Source organism: Pituophis catenifer, unplaced genomic scaffold, assembly GCF_029215685.1.
Source record: "Pituophis catenifer annectens isolate HBS135680 unplaced genomic scaffold, rPitCat1.0.hap2 SCAF_3, whole genome shotgun sequence".
Lineage (NCBI taxonomy): Eukaryota > Metazoa > Chordata > Lepidosauria > Squamata > Colubridae > Pituophis > Pituophis catenifer.
The window spans coordinates 47,925,462-47,946,214 of record NW_027256883.1 but is presented as its reverse complement, the minus strand read 5'-3'; the positions used below and the strand labels follow the sequence as shown (position 1 = coordinate 47,946,214).

Here is a 20,753-nt window from a genome sequence, read left to right as displayed (position 1 = left end):
TAAAGGATGGTATTTCTTTCACTTTGTTTACATTTCCCTAAGCTCAAAATAATATATTTGTTATTTGGTAAGGATGAATAGTGGGAGATCTGACATTGTTTTCTCTTGCAGGAATGATTCTGGTCAGAAGTAATACCGGTCAATTAATGTTGATATCTCAACAAGCATTATTACAAGCTCAGAGTCAGACCTCAAATAATACCAGTGTAAGATGCTCAATACCTCCAACTGCACCTACCATCAAAATTCAGCCTGTACAGGTAATCCCATACCAGAAATTCTTTGAATGTTCTTGGTGCCTGTAAGAATTAGATAGTATGAGTTTAGGTTTTGTCAGTATAACTCCTAACAGTGTCCACCAGTCTTCCTATTCTGATTTTATGTGTATTCCTTTAAAATAAGAAAAATGTCTATCAGTTTTTGTCATTATTGACCTTTATGGGAATGTTTTAGATCCTCATACTGGACCTATAAATATCCTTAGAGAATAAAGATGATAACTGTTCAAATACTTTATTTGAAAATTGACCTACAGCTCCAAATATGATTAATCAGTGGTGGCATAGAGTACCAGTGTGTTAGAACAAATGATGGGAATCAATTTTCCCAGCTCGAACTGTGGTAAATTGGTGTGTTGTGACTGCCTACATCCTCCATAGCGGCCAATTTGAAACAGTGCTCCTAGAATACTTTCAAAATATGTCCCTCCCCACTTCCTCCCAAATTGCTTTTTTGCTGTTATAATGCAACTTTGTGGATATGGAATTACAAGGCCCTTAGAATTAATCTGATGTAGGATTTCTTTTGCTTTTGCTAGTGCAATTTGTCTATAAGTAAGAAAGTGCAACAGAAGCATTTTTTTCACAGTTACTGCCACTGATGCTGTTTTCACATGATAAATATTTGCATTTTTCAAAATATTTTCTTGCATATAAGGCAGCATGAATGTGTAATTTGAATAATCAGTTATAAACGCAACTTAACTCTGCTCTAACCTTTTATATTACCCCGAGTGCTTTAACATTTGTAATAACAGTCAAAGAGGTTTACAACTTACTCAAAAATAGAAAAAAGTATGTATAGGAGGAATCTATCATTTGTATGCCAAAACAGATAATTTATTTCCAGTTAGTAAGGAACTTTCATTGACTACTAGCTGGAAAGTGATTTCTTTTTTCCCATTACATCTGTTTCTTTATTTTATTGAAAGAGTTCTGGAACTCAGGTATTTAAAGTACTAACGGCTCCTGTTAAAACACTGTCTTGGGCAACTCATTCTATTACTTCCACTGTTAAGAAGCCTGCTGTAATTCAGGTATGATTTGCATTCTGTTTTCTGCTTTTTAGTTTTCTAGCTAACATTTTTATTACAGTGGTTTACAAATCTAAAGAATAAACTGTGGTTTTAAAATATGCAATTCCAGATTAATTTTAGACCTGCATGCCAAACATGTCTTTCTCCACGGCAAACAGCCTATATAAATTATTTCTGATCAATATTGCTGAATGCTTGTCTATAGGAAATAGCAATTCTAAGTTTCTAGTGACATGTGCAGCAATAAAATGATCAACCTCATCAGGTATTATAGATTCACTGCTTCTCAGAGCTAATGAAGTTTGTAACATTTTTTAATAGATATACATGTGCTTGTAGTAGCCATGGCTTTAGGTGTCCTATCTTTATATTTGTCTTTGATTTGAGCAAAACGAAACTGGCTCCTTCTTGATTGCTGTAAGAATTGGATAAGCCAGAAATAAGAAGGCCCTTGCTTTCTTCGGTCTGGAGTCCTTTTACAAGCCATCAAACCAGGGATGAAATGCTCCCGGTTCGGACCGGATCACCCGATCCGGTAGCAATGGTGGCGGGTGGTTCGGAGAACCAGTAGCAAAAATCCCTGTTCCCACCCCCCCGGCTGAAAAAATGCTTTTAAAAGTAAAAAAAAAAAAGCCTCTGATGATCGCACGGCTCAACTGGGATCATCAGAGCCTTTTAAAAGCATTTTTTTCGGCTGAAGAGGTGGTAGAAAAAATGCTTTTAAAAGTTAAAAAAAAAGTTGGCAACACCCACCCAGTCACATTACCCCCTCACCAAGCCACGCCACAGAACCGGTAGTAACAAATTTTACATTTCACCACTGCATCAGACTGCTAGCCAGGGGTGACATTCAATTTTTTTCCCTATCGGTTCTGTGGGCGTGGCTTGATGGGTGTCATGTGACTGGGTGTGGCCAACTTGATGTCACGGCAAAGTGGGGCAGCACCACCCCATCAAGCCACGCCCACAGAACCGACAGAAAAGTTCGGCCAAGTCTTCTAGCATTCAACCTGGCTGCTTCTCGTCTTCTTCTCATGTTTACTCTGTGTGTGTGAGCCCAAGAAGGAGGAGAGAAGCAGCCACGTTGAATGCTGCTGCAGAGAGAAGCCAAACTTTTCTCCTTCCCTTCACAGCAGAGCTGCTGCTCCCTTTATGGTTCTCCCCTGGCCTCCTCCCTCCCGGGGACTACCTTAAAGGGACAGGCTGCAGCAGCTCCTCTGTGAATGGAGGGAGAAAAGTTCTGATTCTTTCTGCTGCAGCATTTAACTTGGCTGCTTCTCGTCTTCTTCTCATGTTTACTCTGTGTGTGTGAGCCCAAGAAGGAGGAGAGAAGCAGCCATGTTGAATGCTGCTGCAGAGAGAAGCCAAACTTTTCTCCCTCCATTCACAGCGCAGCTGCTCAGAAGGCAGCCGCTGCAGTCTGTCCCTTTATGGTCTCCCTCCCTCCCGGGGGTCAAAGTACCTTATTTATTTATTTATTTATTTATTTATTTATTTATTTATTTATTTATTTATTTAATTTTTATACTGCCCCCTTTCCCGAAGGACTCGGGGCGGTGAACAGCCAAAATTAAAAAACATACAATATAAACATTAAAATACTATAAAAACAAAATTAAATCTATATTGGCTTCCCCCAATTTAAAACCCCTTATCCATAAAATTCAGAAATTAAAAGATTTTTAACCCAGCCCGGCTTGCTGAAATAAAAAAGTCTTCAGAGCCCGGCGGAAGGTATGGCGGTCCAGGATCAGTCGTATCCCTGGTGGTAGCTCATTCCAGAGGGCAGGTGTCCCCACAGAGAAGGCTCTTCCCCGGGGGGTCGCCAGCCGACATTGCCTGGCCGACGGCACCCTGAGGAGGCCCTCTCTGTGGGAACGTATTGGCCGATGGGAGGTTATCGGGGGCAGAAGGTGGTCTCGTAAATAACCGGGCTCTAAGCCATGGAGCGCTTTGAAGATGAGAACCAATACCTTGAAGCGCACCCGGAAGACCACTGGAAGCCAATGAAGCTCGCGCAGGAGAGGTGTCACGTGGGAGAGCCATGTCGCCCCCATAAGTACCCGCGCGGCTGCATTCTGCACCAGTTGGAGCCTCCGAGTGCTCCTCAAGGGGAGCCCCATGTAGAGAGCATTGCAGTAGTCCAGGCGGGAAGTGACGAGGGCATGAGTGACCGTGCATAAGGAGTCCCGATCCAGAAAGGGGCGCAACTGGCGTAGCAGGCGAACCCGATAGAAAGCCCCCCTGGCCACGGCCGTCATATGCTCTTCTAAAGACAGCCGTGCATCCAGGAGGACACCCAAGTTACACGCCCTCTCCGTGGGGACCAATGTCTCGCCCCCAATAGTCAGCGATGGCACCAGCTGACTATATCGGGACGCCGGCAACCCTTAAAGGGAGGCAAGCTGCTGCAGCTCCCTTCCCAACAAGCTCCCTTCCCTTCACTGCAAAGGGAAAAAGAAAAGTTCGGCCAAGTCTTCTCCTCCTTCTCGGGCATACACATAGAGCGGAAGGGGCAAGCGGTGAGCAGGCAGGGGTGGGTGGGGCCAACCAGGGGTGGTTTTTACCGGTTCAGCAAACCACTTCAAATTGCCGCTACCGGTATGCACGATCCAGTCCAAACCGGTCAAAATCCACCCCCGCTGCTAGCCAACCTCCTCCTAGAATAATAAAATAAGCATTTAGCATGATACGGATGCTATGCAAGCATTGAATCAAATAAGGGGATACAATTTGGGAAAGGAGGGAGCAAATCAATAGCACAATCAGCGACTAAGTCATGGCTAGCTATGGTTTTTTAATGGCCTTCAGTGTGAACCAGTATCCTAGGTGCCTTTGCAGTGGCCACCCTGCTGACTGTTAGTAATTTTGTGAATTGAAAAAGAAAAGCAAAACTTTTCTTTTGTTAGTTCGATTTACCCTGTGGTGATATGATTGTGTCCATAAGGTGTAAAAGTTGAGAAAAGACCAAGACTCTGTATGGAGTCATTTGGCAACCAATCCTGCCTTCTGTCTCTTACATAAAAAGGCCAAGATGTGAGACATTAATCATCAATTATTTCTCTCTTTGGGCTTGAATAATGCACAGTGTTCTGATTTAGACAAATAAAGATATGATAAAGCATGGGGTACAGATTGTAGAAAAAATTATCTAGTTAAATTCAGTTTAACCCAGGGGCTATGCTTAGGTAATTGTACTTCCCTTAACTGGATCATATCTTTGCATGCCATGTATGCATCTGTACGAAATTCTGGAAAAGGAGTTGCCCAAAGGAAAAAAAGATAGGGCAGAGAAACTTGGATGTAGAAAAGAAAAGCTGACGCTAGTCTTTCTCTTCCTTTTCTTTTAGAACTCATCCAAAAATCTTGAAAACAAAATATCATCTAATAAAATAAAAAAACAATATTACATATGTAATATTATTATGTAAATAACATAAATTAGTCCTGTAAAAAGACTTGATTTAAAAATCAATCTAGCATCCTCAATTTAGTTTTAATTAATGTGTGTCAGAATTAGTGTGGTTGTGATCATTGCTAAATGCAGAAAGAAGGAGTCTTCTGAATCTTTCCCAGGGTGATAACAAAGTTCGGTTATTCTTGCAAAGTACAGATAGTCCTCAACAGTCGAGCCCAAAACTTCTGTTGCTAAACAAGACAGTTGTTAACAATTTTTGCCCCATTTTTAGAGGTGGTATTCAGCTGGTTTGTACCAGTTCGGGTGAATCAGTAGCGGAGATTGTGGGTGGGCCTGCCCACCCACCCCAGCTCTATGCTATCCTATTTAGGCACAGTTTTGAGGCCAGGCGCATGCGTGTGTATGTGAACAAAGCGCGTCCGCGGAAGGTGCGTGTGAAACGAGCATGCACACGGCGAACCGGTAGTAACAAAATGTGAAACACACCGCTGTCCATTTTACCACCTTTCTTGCCACAGTTAAGTGAATCATTGCAGTTAAGTTAGTAACATGGTTGTTAAGTGAATCTGACTTCCCATTGACTTTGTTTCTTAGAAGGTCACAAAAGCCCAAGTGACTGCAACTGTCATAAATATGAGTCATTTGCCAAGCATCTGAATTTTGATTTATGTGACCATGAGGAACGGTCATAAGTGTGAAGAACAGTCATAAGTCACATTGTAAGTTTGAACCATCACTAAATGAACTATTGTTAAGTTGAAGACTACCTGTAAACCCTCTTTTGAACACCTAATTTAATATACAGTTCTTTAAGAGGTCATACATCAGTCGAAGGAAAATTCATTCTCATGGAAATAAGCTTTGTTATGTAGAGAATGTGTTGGTTCTGCCAGGGATGCTGCAAGTAACTTGTCTGTTGAATGTCTTTCAGTCTGTAACACCACCAAATATTATAGGCTCGACCACAAAATCATTGTTTGCTGGATCATCAGCAAAGCCTCCTATTTCTGACTCTCCCATGTTGGCTTTCACTTCAAAACCAGTTGCTGATACAGATGACCCCAAAGTCACCCAGCCTTTCAGTTATACAGTAAGTACAAAATAGGCTAGCACTGCAGAAGTGGTGAAGGAAAGAAAGAAAGAGAGGGAGGGAGATAACCGTTTGATCTAAGTCTTAAGTCTGTTTTCTTGTCAGGAAATGCTGGAAAATGTGAAAAAGTGCAAAAACTTCCTTGCAACACTAATAAAGCTGGCCTCCAGTGGACCTCAAGCACCTCAGATGGGGCAGAATGTGAAGCATCTGGTTCAAAATCTGTTGGTAAAAGCTCATCTGCAAGTACTCTTGTCTTGATTCTGAATGTCTTTGCCTAGGAGTGTTTCCGATGGGACTTCATCTGTGTAGAAGGTTGCAGTTCGAAGCTGCTTGCTTGGAGTTTCCAAACTTCCTGCCCATTGTAACATATCTGTCTTCTAGTCAGGGGTGTCAATCTCGCAGCCTGTGGGCCGGATGCATCCTGCACTAGCCACCCCCACCCCTGCTTTAGCGAAGGGGAAAAAAAGTCACAATATGTCACGTGACGACGTGACACTGAGAGTTTGACACCCCTTTTCTAGTCCTTACATGTGCAGTATCAAGCAGAGCTATATAATGTAGCCCTGTTGGCATCTTCATGGCCTCCAGGAGAAGCCACAAAGACATTACAATAATGTTGTGTTTATTCGCACAAATGATATCAATTACGTCCTTGCATCATTTGTATCATTCATATAATGGTGCCATATGTTGTCATTTCATCACAGAAAAATCTCTGTTTATTTGGGCAGTGTTGAGTCACTGCTCAAAGAAAGAGTAACTGGTCACTAACCTTGCAGCTCAATACTTCTCAACTGGTACCAGCTGTGAAAGCTTACACAAGTATATTATGTATTTATTTTTGTGAACATTTATAGGGGACCTAATTTTATAAATAACTCTAACAACCTCAGATTATTAGAAGGGGTGGTTTTGCATTTATACACTAATTGCCTTCGGGTGCCATTTCTGTGGTTTACTTTTACTTCTGCTTGGGGAAGTCAAATCATATTAAAACTTAGCAGTGTTACTTTCTGGGGGGGGGAAGGAATCAGTGTTTTTTCTATGTTCAACATTAGACTTGCTGCATGATAAGAGAAGAATTTACCCTAAATATGAAAACTCGTTCTTACACTTGCAAGTATGTTCAATAAGCTTGGAGTATCATAACAGCTTAAAGCCTGGCTCTGCTATAATTTTGTGTCATTTTGTAAGGTGATTCCAGAATGGAGTCACCGTGTGAAATAACACTTCACATTTTTATTCGATTATAGTGAGCCAGATTAAATTCTGACTTTTAGTTCTGGTCCTCTCTATTATAATTTTTTTTACATATTATTTTTATAAATAATAAAAATAACCTTTATTATTTTTATAAATTCAAAAGTGCAAACATACCTAATATTCCTTCCTCATCATATTTTCCACACAACACTAACCTATGGGGTGAATTGAGAGCAATTGACCCAAAGTCACCCAGCTTGCTATAATTCATGGTATGATTTTAAATATGGGAGGGAGAAGAAAAAGGAATGAATATCATGCAAATAAATGCAAGGATGCAAAGCTATATAGATGGTCCTTGATTTATGACCATAATGGCACCCAGAATTTCCATCATAAGCCATCATGATCATAAGTCAAGGCACCCACATGACCAGACCAATTTTATCACTTTGTCTGTAGCTTCATTAAATGAATGCCATGGTCATTAAGCAAATCAATATATTCCTATGGGTGTTTTTTTTTGCCAGAAACTGGCTAAAAAGGCTGGAAACCAACAAAAACATAGTAAATCATGGTCACCTTACCAACTGGCTGTAAAAGTGAACTGGTTGCCAAGTGCCAAAATGTGGCCATGTGACTGCTGAGCTTTGTGCAGCTGTTGGAACTCTAAAACCAAAGTAGCTTTTTTTATAAATAGCTTTTAGTGGGTCTGTAGTGATTTTTAATAGTCACTAAGTGAGGACTGCCTGTAATTCTTAAATTTCAAATTCATAGTAAGTGCACTGCATGATTACAGTAGGCAATCAGCTGTTTTTGCTATGATTGACACTACAGCACCCATACTTCTGCACCCTTAGGCACACTGGACCGAATGGAGGGTAACATTGAAAATCTCTGCAGAATACCAGGTTACTGGTATTCTGGTATATTTGTGTTTAGCCAAGTAACAGTCCAGAAATTTCTTTATAGAAGAAATTTCCTTTTCAAAGTGCTTTCCTTATAAACATGTTTTATAAACAGATTCTTTAATTTTTCCCGTTTCTTGAAACTAGTCAGGAAAATTTTCTTCTTTATATAACGTTGTTCATTGTTAATAAGTGAAAATTGTTTTGAAGGAAAAGACCTTCAATATAAAAAAGGTGTTCTATTGAAAAAGTGTGTTGAAAATGTGCACATTATGGGATTAATTAGTACTGGAATGCAAGGGAATTGAGGTTTCCTACTTGTAGGCATGTCTAGCGGAGCTACAGTTTACATTTGTGCTACAATTTTTTTTCCGTGCCTAGGAAGCTAAAATTGAGCCAGAAGAATTTACCGAAGAACTATATGTGGAACTAAAGTCTTCTCCCCAGCCAAATCTTGTTCCCTTTCTCAAGGTATGTCTTAATGAATATTCTTGTTTCAGGTATTGGGTACTATGATGATGAAAATGTCATTTGGAGTTGGGGCATCTGAAAGCATTTTTGTTGACAAGACATTTTGAAAGCCCTTGCTAATGAAATTCCTCCCTGCCCTCCTTGGTGTTTTCATAACAGCTCCATTACATTATGGCTGGGTTAAGAGAACAGGCATGGGGAATTCTGGGAGTTGAAGTCCACACATCCTAAAAGTGGCCAAGTTTGTGAAACACTGATCTAATCCAAAGCCAAATTATCACTGAATGACTCAAAGAGACACACACACTATTCATTTAGGTGTTGCAAGGAAGCCAGGTAAAGACAGATCACTTTATAAAACAACTTCCTTTCAGTTATATTCCTTTCAGATGAGTGCATTTCAGCATGAATGGCTCTATCCATGAATCTGGAGATAAGGTATGATGTGTAGCCAAAACCTTATGCCTAGTTATTAAATGTAGGGCTGCTTAATGTTTAGCCCGTTTTTGACACCATACACTTTTCCCTGTCAAATATATATTTTAAAACTGATATTAATCTCTCTTGAGTAATTATCTCTAAGAAAAATATCACATTTCCACCTTCCTGCACAGATGACAATAATCCTTAGTCTCTATTGAAGCTTATGTAATTGACTTCAACTCAACAAGTGATTTTCCCAGACTCCTCTATTTATTTAAAACAATTACCCTCCAGTTGCTCTTATGTATGAGAGATGCAAAGAATATTTGGCTTGAGAAAACAATAGCCAAATGCTACTCTGAATTTGTAATATGTACGTGCAACTTAAAGTTTGCAAAGCTTTTTTCAAAAATTCTGACAATTTATATTATTTCAAATTACTTTAGTAGTATACTCTATAGTAAAAAGTGGGTTACAACTCATTAATATTAGGTAATATTGATATATGGATTCTGTGGCAAAGGAATACAGTCCTGAAGTTCCAAGAGTTCATGTAGCTACTGTAACTTGGACATATCCAAAATTAGCTTGAAATGAAGCCGAGTTGAAGACCACTGTGCATTGATTGAGGTAGTCTCAAAGTGATTGTGCAAGAATAATACTCCTATTGCAAATACGGTTATTATAAAAATAACTCTCTTGCTGAACCTATAATATGGGTGTGGACTAATATTACCAGAAATGCTGGAAAATGTGGGCATTGCTTTGTCAAACTGAAAGGATACAAAACAAAGCTATGAAAAAGAAGATGCACTCCGGCTGTGTATTTCACAAATTCTAGTTTACTGACAGAAATTATAGCTTCTTTCCATCTTTAGCAAGGTTTGAACGGGGCATATTGGATACAAGTACAGGTAGACTATGACTTCCAACCATTCGAAATTACAGTGGCATTAAAATAAGTAAATTAGGACCAGTCCTTACTCTTACAACCATAGCAGCATCTCCACAGTCACATCAAAATTCAGTCACTTAGCAAATGCTGTGTATTCACAATAGTTGCAGCAACCTGGGCTCCTCTGATCACTATATGAGACCTTCACAGCCAGCTTCTGACAGGAAGGTCAATGGGGGACTTACTTAACAACCACATGATTTGCATAACAATTCGCTTAACAACCGTGGCAAGAAGGTTGTAAAATAGGCATAACTCATTTAACAACCTTCTTTCATAGCAACAGAAATTTTAGTTCCAGTTGTAGTTATAAGTCGAGGACTAGCTGTAAACATTTCCATCAGATCGCTGGCAGCGCTCGTTCTGTTGACATTCTCATTCTAAACGAATGCTCAGACTTACAAAACATTTTCTTGAGAAAGGTTAAATGTTAACCAGTTTACCTAAAACTTCTGTCACAATGTATGGATGACTATAGAGATGGAAAGGCAAAGAGTTTGATTCTTGGCAAGCTCTTTTGAATATCATTTAACATAAACTTCATAGATTAAGCAGACCTTTTATAATCCTTTCCAATTTAGCTATTGTACCGATGACTTTGGAAAATAGTGCTTCTGAAAGAGATGTTAACATACTATTGCATGGCGTAGGAACAGCAAAATACTCAGTCTGATTTATTTATTTATTTTTTGTCATCTTTCTTGCCTAGAAAAGTTTACTTGCTTTACGGCAATTAATGCCTAACACAGAGACCTTTATAGAACAATGTCTTCAGCAATCTGCCCCTCAAACAGCTTCTTCTACTTATCCCACTGCATCATCAACTTCTTCCACAGTTGCTGATGGCACTTTGGCCTCCTCTCAATCGGCAACATCAGTCCCCAGCTCTCCACTTCAAATGTCTTCTCCACAGACATCCGTTTCGGTACCCTGCGCGACTATAACAAATGATTCTGTGTCTCTTCCACTTGTTGAGCCAGCTTGTGCCTTGGCTGCAGGAGCACTCTCTTATCAAGATGACAAGTCCATCCTCTCCACTCAACTGATTGAAGGAATCAATACCATGAAGGCCATGCAGCCAACTTCCACTACAGAGGAGACGGGAACAGTTTCTCTTCCGGTAGCAAAGTCAGACTGTAACCCAACATTACCTTCAACTGTTACTACTAGTTCTATGAAGTCAGCCCCATCAGCTGGGATGACATCATTTGAAGTGGCAAAACTGGCCTTGACTACTACAGCAACCTCTGCTACATCAGTAACCACAACTGTCCAACCTGTCCTGCCTATCACTGGGACACCAACCCCTGTACGGGTTGCCCATCCCAATTCTTCCCTTCCCCAGCCAATTTGGACTTCTCAGGCTGTAAAGGTAAAACAGTTGGTAAGTGAACTTTGCTTGATACTTCATCCACAATGTTCTGAAATGTGCATTGTAGAATCTGGGCCTTTTGAATTGACTTATTTTCAGTAGTACAATTCAGCCAGCGATCCACATAGGCATCTGCAAAAGCCACCATGGTGAAAATAATGATGACATGCAGGCTGCATACTAGTGTCAAAAGTACATGACGTTTGTCAAAACTGACAAAAGTATATATATAGTTTCATCGGTCTACCCACCCTGGGGGAGTTTGTGAATTCTTTCCTTCAGTGAATTTATGAACTTACGAAATTTATGAATTTATGAGATTTATGGCAATTATGTACTTGTTAGCTACTGAAAATCTTGTGATTGTGGTGGGATACAAATTTAATAAATAAATGTGCCCTTACCTAGATGATACCCATGTGACACACAGGTAGTCTTCAGTTAATGGCCATTTATTCAGAGACAATACTGAAGGAGGAGACTTAAACTAGTCCTCAAAGTTGCAGCTATTGCAATGTCCCTGCAGTCACCTGATTGCCATTCAGGAGCTTGGCAACCAGTTTTCAGTTACAATGGCTACAGCATCCCATAGTCTCGTGATAATTTTCCTGGCTTCCAACAAGCAGTCAATGGGGAAGTCAGCAGGACATATGGTGATCATGTGGACTTGCACTTTACAACTTGCTTAGCAACAGAGTTCCCAATCACCGTTGCTCAATAAGGACCACCTGTGTATAAAAGAAGCTATTAATATTGAGCAAGAGATCAGCCTTGGGATATATCAGAATATGTGTCACACTGGACCAGAATGTAGTTCGTTCTATTTTGATTTTGCAGTAAGCTATGGTTTATTTAATAAGTGTGTAGCCAGACAGATTGTGAATTGTGGCAGATGTAGTTTTGATACTAAACCTGACCAAGGACACTCCTGCCAAACTCCTCTGGCTTCTGAATTTTGGATCTCTTCCTCTCTCATAATGTAGGGTTCAGATAGTGGACAAGATCTTCTTCAAGTACAGTATTTAGCAAAATTATCCTTTTTAAAAAGACTGATAATCAGATAGGAGACTTTGGTCATTAAGTGGAGAAATAATGGGAATGTTTAGCATATGTAGGAGCCTGAAATGAGAAAGTCCATATATTGCTGTCTGTTACAAAGGCCCAACAAATAAGCAGTTCGGAAATTATTTAGGAAAAAACTGTCATGTCCTTCTTGGTGTTACCTGAGCTCTACAGCATCAGGGATGAATTGAAGCAGCAGATATATTAGGATAGTCAGAAACAGAATATAGCTAGGAGCCATGTGAAACCTTTCACTGAATAGATTCTCTGCATCAGGACTAGATACCTATATAAACTCCTGGGATAGCTATCTATTGCTTTTATTGCTTCAGTTTGGTTTTAATTGTTGGGCCCAAAAGACACGAATGCACTGGTTCACCTGGAATGAAAGCTTACAGGAAGAGGTTAAGCTCACACATATACACCATTAAGCCAGAGTCTTTTTAGAATCAAAAGAAGAAAACTTAACAGATGTCAGATACATATTAAAATAACAACCCTTCAGTAGGCATCTAAGCCCTAAAAGAAGCAAAATTAATATCCAGGTAATCAGCTCAATGGCAGAGCATCTGCTGTGCATGTAAAAGCAATAAAGTCCCATTCCTAAACTTTAATTGGGATAGACTGGCATGAGTGAAAGTACCTTTGATCATTTCAAGACAGAAAATATTGAGCAATGCTCTGATAAAATGTAAGGTATAAAAAATGTCATTAAAGCGCCTTCTATACACCCTGCCTTTTCTGAGTTTTTTTTTTTTTAAAAAACTGAATATCAAAAAGCAGGCATGCTGCAAAGCATCAACATCAGTTTTCATCTGTTGTAGAAAATGGTGAATGGCAACCTGGTGTTTTGTTTAGGTGTCTCACGAATGAAGGCGAATATACGTGTCCCAGGATAATGTTGCAGAATCCAATCTGGCTCAGTCACCCGGGACCAGAGGTTTTGTCTTCTGAGCTTTCGGACTCCTGCTGGAGCCCATCATCAGACACAGAGAAGTTCCCCGAGGATGGGATCCAGCACAACTCCAAAAACTCAGAAGACAAAACATCTGGTCCCAGTGACTGAGCCAGATTGGATACTGTTTAGTTGTCTTCTTACCTGTCTGGAAAAGAAAAAGTTGGGAGAGAGGAGGAGCATTCAGGGGATGGATTTTGAAGCAATTCCAAAGGGTTTGTCTTCCGGTGAATGGATACTTATGATTGGTCATCCATTGTAGAAATCATTTTGCGTATAGCAGTCTTGTATAACAGTCATTTTGTATGAATATTTATGAGTTAAAATTACAAATGTGCTTCTTGGGCCAAAAACATTGGAATCCCTAGATTTTATCCCTAGAAATACTGGATTCAGACACTTGAGTTCAGATGCCTCTATTGCAATGTGTATCCACATTTCTGCTTTATGTAATGTAATACAGCTTTAATGTAAGTCAGTTTTAATTTTATTTCTGGTGAATAAGGAGTATATTTGTAACAATATTTCTCCTCCCCATTTTTAGGCAGTCCAGCAACCCTCTGGAAGCATCTTAAGAAATGTGGCCAAGCATCAGCAGGTTTCTACTCTCCCTAATGTGAACAAGTTATGTGAAAAAAGACCATTGGATGCTTTTATCCAAGGTAGACATCTTCCTGCAGATATGGTTCTAACATTGGATTGAAAGTGACTTGCCCTTTAACCAAACGGACAGCACTTCTAGGTTCTAGCTTTGGAATCATGTCTGACTGAGGCTTTTAACATTAAATATGTTGGTAGGAGAGTGCTTCAATGTAAGGTGAGAAATTGGCATATTGAGAATAGGAATCATTTTGTGGTTTCTGAATCCTTTGGAGGTTGCCTTTCATCCTTGCAGTTTCTATTAGCCTCATTAAATTTCTGAACAATAGATACAGAATTGTTGCAGAAATGTACTGTAGCTATGACTTATTGCTGTGTTTGGTGTTGCTGCAATGGAAATAACTAATATTCATAAATCTTGACGGGGTTATAAATATATTCTGATATGGCTGCTAAAAGGCAGATTTAAAAAATACAATTTAATAAGTGGTGTGGTTCAATCCTTTTGGTGCTTGTAGAGTAGATAATACAGCTTGTAAGCTTAGGACTGCAGCTCTCAGCATTCCCACAGCTGAAATATGCCATGTTGGAAATAGTTTTCTGTAGTAGAAAAATATTGTGATATCCCAGGAGTAGGTGCATTGTCACAATACTTTATCAACAAATGAACAGTGTAATTATTCGGTTGCATTGGGAGAAAAATCTTTCAGCAGTTTGTCTATAAGAGAGAATAGGCTATTTAGAATTGACTCTTTTTTATTTGAGCAATTGCCTCCTTCTAATCAAACAGTTATTTCATTATCTGTACTTGAAGGTGACTTACAGTATAGACTTTAGTGAAGCCTCCATGTCTATCAAGAATATTGCTTTTTCCATGTCCTAGTAGAATAACTATAGAGATAATACAAATACAATGGATTTTTGACCTTGACATATGTATAAATTTTCACTTCAGAATTGGATATAGCCTTTACAGTTTTCTGTGCATTTGCTGAATGTCATTTTGGATTTTGCTTTCTGTTCTGGATTGTTTATCTTTTTTAGGCTCCATTGTGAAACAAATTACCTTGGCAGGAAACAAATTTCTGTCGCTTGAAGCGTCTCCTGTTCAGAGAAATAAAATACGAGAGAGTGGAACAACATCCTTCAGGTAAAAAAATAAGCAGTCAGAAGTTTATTTGGCTACAGGGAAACCTGAGTTGTGCCTATGTGAGCATGTGGGTGTAAATATTTAAGATTTCTGATAACTGTCCTCACTTCCTTGCTTCAAAGATTTAGAGCTGATGATTGGGGAAGGGGGCAGGGGACTCCAAGATTTTGTCCTAGCAGCTGTTTTAAATAATACTTTGCAACTCCAATAGATTCCAGGAGCACAAAACCCAAATTTTCACTTGGTTAACAGATAAGTTTAGTACATATGTTATTGACGCAGTAAACAAAACCGATTGCTTACTATTGAAAATGTATTAAATCAAATGACAAATACCTGTATGAGTGTTAAGAAGCCACTTTATGAAGCCTCAGAACTCACAATTATTAATATGTTTCTTTGAATTTGAATGATAAAATCTGGGAATATTTTCTGTGTAGTATAATTGCTTGAAAGGTTTTAAGCCATTTAAGTCTGAGGCGAATTAATTGCATATTGGTTTTTAATATGGTAATATATTCAAAACATATATAATATATAATCAACTGTGAAAATTGATTAGAAATTTGGAGAAGCAGCAGAGCAACCTATGATGAGGTCTTTCAATAAATAGTACAGATGTTTGTGCTGCAGCTGATCGATGTCAGATTACCTTCAGGCTTACCTTTCTGGTAGAGAACAGAACAAAACATTTTTATATATTTTAAGGGAATTATTTACTGAATGATGATACATGGGATTTTTAAGAGCCAGTTTGATGTAGTGATTAGGGCATCAGCCTAGAAACCAGAAGACCATGAGTTCTAGACTTGCCTTAAGCATAAAGCCAGCTGGGTGACCTTGAGCCCGAGGAAGGAGGAAATAGTTAAACCACCTCTGAAAAACCTTGCCAAGGAAACTGCAGGGACTTGTACAGACAGCCTCTGAGAATCGGACACGTTAAATGGAAGGGAAAAAAAGCGATTTAATTAAAGCATACATCTTTATTAACAGTATGCAAAGAAGCTCTAATTGTCTGCTGAAAGGAAAGTCATGGGATGAATCTGTTTGGATCCCAAATATAAGCAATGATTTGGAGAGGACATGAGTATCCTGGTTGCAGCTGTCACCATCTCCTTTAGGGACCTTTTTCTTCTGGATTTGTGCAAAAACTTTGCAGTTTTAGGAAAGTACATGTTTGAGTTAACGAGACAGCAGTGAAGTTCATGTCATCATACCCTATTGCCAGCTCCTTAGCTTAAAAGGGTAAAAGTAGACGCCATTTAGTGACCGCAACTGGACAGGCAACTTGGTTGCTAAGCACTTTGGCCACTAAGCAAAAAAAATCACACAACAGACATTACTTCCTATTTGGTTGTTAAGTAACTTATGTGGTCATTAAGTGGGATATCAAATGACCATAACTTGTGGTTTTACTTTTGCCTTCTTCATTAACTCTGCTTGTTGCAAGCTTTTTGGGAAGCCCGTAAGTGGCGATGTCATGATTGTGGGTCACTGCAGTAGTTATAAATGTGTGCCAATTGTGAAACACCCATATGGTAATCATGGACTGAGGGATGCTGCAATGGACATGAATGTGACGACTAGTTACAAAGCTGGTTGTTTTTTTTTATGCTGTTGTAACTGCAAACACTTGCTAACCAAGGCAGTTGATAAGTGAGAACTGCTTGTATTTTCCTGGAGCTGTGCAGCTATTGCAGAGGTCCCCAACCCCTGGTCCATGGACCGGAACAAGGCTCCGGCATGCCAGAAATGGAGCCAGGCAAACAAGCGAAGCCCCATCCACGGGAAACAGGCAGCATGCGAAACTATGCCCCTTCCGGTCCGTGGAAAAAACTCCTTCCACAGAACTGATCCCTGGTGCCCGAAAGGTTTGGGGCCACTGAGTTATTACATAAGCAGGGAAAAAGGGGTCTCCCTTGACGAGGGGCAAACCAGTTTTGTGACGGTGCTTGCATGCCCTCATGGTTTCTACGTCTGAACAAAACAACTGAAAAAGAAAACGCAGTTGGTTTCTTCATTAGTCATACAATTCTCATTGTATAGGAAAGTATCAGAAGTCTGAGTATGTAAGGATAATTTCCTTTTTATAAAACAGTTTCTTGTGACTGTTCGTTTCTTAGTATCAAGAGGTTTAATCCATATGTCAGTTCCTTCCAAGAATTAAAAATGAAAATGTTATTGACTATTTTGAATGAGATAGGCATGTACAGTATCTATTTAAAATCTGATAGTACTATTGCCTGGTCTTAGATTAAATCTAAATTATTCCATCAAATTTCAGATTATAACTCTCTTGCCTGGCTCATTACACCTATCCCTATTTTTAGAACAATGGAGTAATTAAATAACATTAAAAGTGCATGGTCACTATTTGAACAGCAGAGGGTGGTAAAGACTTGCTTGGAAGTTTTGCCACTTGCAAATTTATTAAATGAGATCCAGAAAGGATTTTCAGTAACTTTGAATAACTGTGTTCAGTTATTCAAAGTCAGTGTAATTTGAAGGCACAGATATAAGTTATCAGTAACATAAGTGGAGAGAATAGGCTTCTGTAATAGATGGAATAATTTAATATCACTCTGGAGAAATGGTTCACAAATACCTTCGAATGTTTCTTAAAAGTGTGATCTGAGGATCTCTGGGTGTCCCTCAAGACTCCCTTAGGACTCTGCAAAACCAAACTTATTTGCCAGATGTTGAACATATTTAAAAAAAAAATAAAACAATGTCATTCTCCTTGTTACTACTTTTTTATTTGTTAAAAAAATAAGTTTCCATGAGAAATTTATTTACGTTCATATCTAATCGTTTCATGTTATTTTTACCTGCTTTAATAAATATTCTACAAATGCATTGGTGTTCATTTTTAATACAGTTAATATCATACAAACTCTTATTGTTTTTAAAAGTGTGGTGGGGAGAGGTTCCTGAAAGGAAAAAGGTTTTAAGAAATTCTGCCTTAAAAGAAGGATATTTGTTTCCCATTTGTATAATCCTAAATATTTGGCCACAAACATAACAGCTTGCGAAATTGTAGATCAGGGGTCCCCAAACTTGGCAGCTGGCTGGAGAATTCTGGGAGTTGAAGTCCACAAGTCTTAAAGCTGCCAAGTTTGAAGACTTCTGTTGTAGATGAAGAAAATATACGTTCATGTTTTTCAGTGGACAAATATGCCTCATTAAAATCCCAAATCTTTTAATGCTGTCCTTTGGTAGACTTTTATTAGGACCACCCATGCTTTTCATATGAAAGGATTGAAGTGTACTCTTCTTTGATGAAAGAAGAAATGGTCCTCTTTGAAGTAATTCAGTATAAAGTATCCAAAGAGAGTGAGTGTTCAGTAAAGCAGCAGAGTATGTACAGTTTTTGTATAACTCTTGTTAAGTATTTTTATATTTTTCTCCCAACCATTCGATAATATGTATTCTGGTCAGGATGTGACTTTGCTATAGGTCTTTTTCTTTAATTACTACTTAATGTATGAGATTTTCTCTCTGTTTGGAGAGATGTAGGAGAAATAGCTTAGTAATTAGTGACAGTAACGTAGAAATTAATGGAATATCAACTTCAATTTTGCTCATTTTAAGTTTAATTCCTACACCTGTCTTAAATATTTCAAGTCATTTAGCCAAGTTCAGTGAAATTATTCAAACCAGACTTCATTAACCTAATTCTTATTGCTTAATGCATAGAAATCTGAACAAGACAAATTTCTACTGTTTATTTTGTAATCGTATAATACCAATACTGTTTCTAAGGAACCAAAAAGAATATCATTCTTTGATAACTTGTCAAATGTTCTGCAGCAGTGAAAATAAATCTTCCTGAGCAGGTTTGTCAGCTCTTCCTAACTCTCCATGTTAGAATATTGTTTGCACTATATTCTTCAATTCATTTAGATGTTCCCTGCAAAAACTTGTATCTTCTTCCCCCTCCACAATTTCTTTCTTTTGGATTATATTCACCCAAAAATATAAGGGCTCTTGTGTGGTGGTATTTATTTGTGGATCTCTGTTAGATATTCTGGATAAAAACTGGATGTTAAATGCTGACTTTTATGCTACAGAAATGTATGTTGGCCTGGTTCTATAGAAGAATTATGGAGCTTGATTTAGCATGACTTGTGTACTTACCTGTTACGGATGAGCTTGTTCATAAATTAAGATTTTAAGAATTATGGGAGTAAATACTGACCCTCACAATTCTTGTGTTTTTAGGCACTTGTCTTTGAAGGCCTGACCACAGTTCATTTCTTAATGTTTCACACTCTGACTGCCTAAATTGGTTTCTTAACGTAAATGAAATAATACTAAGCCATTAGTGTTTTTATGCTAAATTTTTGTACTATGTGTCAAATAATTGAAGTAATCCAATTTTTTCTAAGGATAAATATCACATTTATTTAATGGAACAGTTTTATTTCCTTGCATAACCCAATCCAAAATGTATGCTTGCTTTTAGGGAAGAAGATGACATTAATGATGTGGCTTCTATGGCTGGAGTTAACTTGAATGAAGAGCATGCATGCATATTGACAACAAATTCTGACGCAATTGGTACTGTTTTGTGCTCTTGTCCAGACAAGCTCCTCCTCTCTTCAGAGGCATTGCAGAAGAGGATCTTAAAAAAAGGTGAGAAGTTGGGAAAATAGCTCTTCAAACTCTTTGTTTGAAGAAGGAACACATGTTTTTTTCCAAGTGAAAGTGCCCAATTTAAGCAGTAAACAGATGGCATATCATTATTAAAATGGATGTGATGGAACTCATGTGTAACATTATTAACATTCATCTTGAAACAGAGCACACATTTGAAGTTACCTTTAAAGTTTTATTTTATGCTATTTTTTTAGGGTCATGGCATCAGCACTGTATTAGATTTTTTTTTTTTTGAGGCCAACTTGAACAGAGTTGTAAGAGTGTTTCTGAAAAGATTATGAATGAAAATATACAAAACAAACAGTTGAGAAAAATCTACCTGTACTTTTTCATCTATTTGGTCAGAAATTGAAACATTTTCAAGCAAGTACTAAACAACTTGAGTTTCCTATGTCTGTCATGCATGATTTTCTTGAAAGAAGTTAAAGTTTGCTTTAAATATTTATGACTTTCCCATCAACTATGTAAGTCCCTGGTCCAAAAGCTCATGATTGCCAAGTCCACTCGTATGCTAACAGAGGTATTGGTATTGTATGATTTATTCAGGGCAGTTAGAAAAGATGTGCTTGTCCTGGTCAAATAGAATGAACCCAAAGACTTCATTGGGTTCATTGTCTTGCTCATGCAGCTCTCCTGAATATTCCCTTGGAAGATAGTTTTTGCTACATCCTTTCTTTAGTTTCAAGTTTATTGAAGAAATTCATCTACTTGAAAACAATTTTCTATGATAGTACTACAAATTATGTTAAGAGGATCAGACAGGAGCCTAAATCCTTGTTTAACCTGATTCCAGAATTAGTCTTCATGTTAACAGTGCTAACTTAGATTGTTCTTGAGGACCATTCAAGTATTCAGAGATTTGACTGAAAAAAGTATTCAATTAAACCTCCAAATTAAATTGGAAAGTGTCAAATTGAAATTGCAAAACAGGATCTCAATCTATTTGGATTATTTAGATGCCCCAATAGAAGAGAATTTAAGAGCCTTCAACAAGTCTAAAGTCTAAAAATAGAAGAACATGAAATTATTACTTTATTTAACATCCCAGCACTCTTAGCACCATAGACCCAGAAATAACAAAGGAATCTATGGCAGCAGTACCAGACAATATACCCAACCTAACCAAATACAGTAAAGTCAAAATATCTAGAATCCTAGACCTCATCAAC

General features: G+C 38.4%; 1 protein-coding gene across 1 annotated transcript in view; it reads left to right on the top strand.

Annotated features, from left to right (window-relative positions):
- Window positions 1-20,753, top strand: part of TAF4B (TATA-box binding protein associated factor 4b) — a 63,497-nt gene that overhangs the window by 9,603 nt on the left and 33,141 nt on the right. Inside the window, exons 2-10 of the mRNA XM_070942335.1 lie at window positions 112-260; window positions 1,211-1,315; window positions 5,665-5,823; window positions 5,929-6,051; window positions 8,319-8,408; window positions 10,496-11,170; window positions 13,720-13,837; window positions 14,820-14,925; window positions 19,391-19,560. Coding sequence (XP_070798436.1) covers window positions 112-260; window positions 1,211-1,315; window positions 5,665-5,823; window positions 5,929-6,051; window positions 8,319-8,408; window positions 10,496-11,170; window positions 13,720-13,837; window positions 14,820-14,925; window positions 19,391-19,560 — 1,695 coding nt within the window. The remainder of the gene's footprint in view (window positions 1-111; window positions 261-1,210; window positions 1,316-5,664; window positions 5,824-5,928; window positions 6,052-8,318; window positions 8,409-10,495; window positions 11,171-13,719; window positions 13,838-14,819; window positions 14,926-19,390; window positions 19,561-20,753) is intronic.